Source organism: Salvelinus namaycush, chromosome 13 (genome assembly GCF_016432855.1).
Source record: "Salvelinus namaycush isolate Seneca chromosome 13, SaNama_1.0, whole genome shotgun sequence".
NCBI classification, from domain to species: domain Eukaryota; kingdom Metazoa; phylum Chordata; class Actinopteri; order Salmoniformes; family Salmonidae; genus Salvelinus; species Salvelinus namaycush.
Window position 1 is genome coordinate 41,369,311 of NC_052319.1, and position 2,299 is coordinate 41,371,609.

Sequence of the window (2,299 nt, forward strand, 5' to 3'; positions counted from 1 at the left end):
CCTCAATGTGCAACGTGTCCCCTCTTTCCAGTCCCCTACTGTGTGTGGCCAGTGGAGAGGGGTGGTTGACCAGCAGGCGTAGGGGGGTCCTGGTCAGAGAGCGGGTCCCACTTGAGAGGGGCCAGTCTGGGGGGGGGGGTTCTAAGGATGGGGAGGTTTCCTCAGTTGGTTCATCTGTGCCGATCTCATTTATCTCCTACCAATCAGAGCAAAGGTAAAGTGTTACATTAATACTGTAATAATACTACTTAGCAAGATGTTGTAGATACTGTAGTGAATTCGTGGTCCAGCGAAAGTCAAACCAACACCTGAACCGTTACGCCTAGAGGTCCAAACCTCTTGCCGAGCTCGCTAGGACTTGGGTTAAGGTCGCTACAATATGAAAAAACACCCTCATAAAATACTGTTCTAAAGCCAGGTATTATATTCTCACCTTTCTTCAAGATGGGATGCATGAAATAAAGAAGACAATTCTCAGCAGGACATGATACAACATGGAACCTTGGCTGGAACATGCACACATTGCTAGATAAACATTCCTGTCACATTTCATTATCACAAATGTAACAATCACAAACGGATTACCTGTTTATTTCTCTGCCCAGCGATATGTCTTTGGGCCCAGCCTCAAAGCACAGCCTGAAGCCACCAGTCTATCCCTGAACCCACCAGTCTATCCCTGAACCCACCAGTCTATCCCTGAACCCACCAGTCTATCCCTGAACCCACCAGTCTATCCCTGAACGCACCAGTCTATCCCTGAACCCACCAGTCTATCCCTGAACCCACCAGTCTATCCCTGAACCCACCAGTCTATCCCTGAACCCACCAGTCTATCCCTGAACCCACCAGTCTATCCCTGAACCCACCAGTCTATCCCTGAACCCACCAGTCTATCCCTGAACCCACCAGCCTATCCCTGAACCCACCAGTCTATCCCTGAACCCACCAGTCTATCCCTGAACCCACCAGTCTATCCCTGAACCCACCAGTCTATCCCTGAACCCACCAGTCTATCCCTGAACCCACCAGTCTATCCCTGAACCCACCAGTCTATCCCTGAACCCACCAGTCTATCCCTGAACCCACCAGTCTATCCCTGAACCCACCAGTCTACGAGCTGCCAGCCACCATGTCTACCTACAGTACCTGCAGGGTCTGATGGATTCTTGGCAGGGCTGCTCCTGGCAAGGGTAGCCATCTCTCTGATCTGGTGCAGGGCGAAGGCCAGGGTGACCCAGGGTGAGGCGGACACCACCCAGGCAGGCTTGCTCAAGTCCTCCTGATCCTCCTGGTGCTTGGTCTTCCTCGGCGGTGTCATTGTGGCGGCTCCGTTATTTGATTGGATAATGTCTATGGTCGCTATGGGAACAGGGCTGGAGGGGACTGGGATGTTCCCCGCCAGCATTCTGGGATCTGGAAAACAACTCAAGTTAAATGTTTCATAACAATTCCTGGCATGCTTCAAAATTATTATTCTGTTAACGTGTCGGACCTAACAACAATCTCTACTATTAAGATCCTAAATATGATGCATGCAGCATTCTAATGTCTATGAATTTGTCAGTTGCTGATTGAGAAAGAGAATAAAAAGTGAATGGCAGTAAATGTTATGCTTGCCAGATTGGGAGCAAGTCACTTCTCCACTAAGGGGTTTAATAGGTGAAGTAAATGTTATGCTTGCCAGATTGGGAGCAAGTCACTTCTCCACTAAGGGGTTTAATATGTGAAGTAAATGTTATGCTTGCCAGATTGGGAGCAAGTCACTTCTCCACTAAGGGGTTTAATAGGTGAAGTAAATGTTATGCTTGCCAGATTGGGAGCAAGTCACTTCTCCACTAAGGGGTTTAATATGTGAAGTAAATGTTATGCTTGCCACATTGGGAGCAAGTCACTTCTCCACTAAGGGGTTTAATAGGTGAAGTAAATGTTATGCTTGCCAGATTGGGAGCAAGTCACTTCTCCACTAAGGGGTTTAATAGGTGAAGTAAATGTTATGCTTGCCACATTGGGAGCCAGTCACTTCTCCACTAAGGGGTATAATAGGTGAAGTAAATTCTGTGTTCCTGTAGGCCTAAGTCTATGCAGAGGCATGCCATGAAGGGTACAGGGTAGGATAAAATAAACATTAATGACACATACCTTTGTTCCCACTCTGCACAGCCAGCCACTGGATGAGAGCGAAGAGGAGGAGGATGACGAGGGAGACCATTCCTATCCCTCTGAAGGTGTGGGCTGCTCCTAAACCATAACCCAAAAAGACAAACGTGTGCCCCATAGGCTTTTGGAAACAAAATCT

General features: G+C 48.1%; 1 protein-coding gene across 1 annotated transcript in view; it reads right to left on the bottom strand.

Annotated features, from left to right (window-relative positions):
• Window positions 1-1,052: 1,052 nt before the first annotated feature.
• LOC120058005 (major facilitator superfamily domain-containing protein 6-like) overlaps window positions 1,053-2,299 on the bottom strand; it is a 10,428-nt gene continuing 9,181 nt past the window's right edge. The window contains exons 4-5 of the mRNA XM_039006490.1: window positions 2,143-2,241; window positions 1,053-1,416 (exon numbers count right to left, since the gene is read on the bottom strand). Of these exons, the coding sequence (XP_038862418.1) occupies window positions 1,094-1,416; window positions 2,143-2,241 (422 nt within the window). The 3' untranslated portion in view covers window positions 1,053-1,093. The remainder of the gene's footprint in view (window positions 1,417-2,142; window positions 2,242-2,299) is intronic.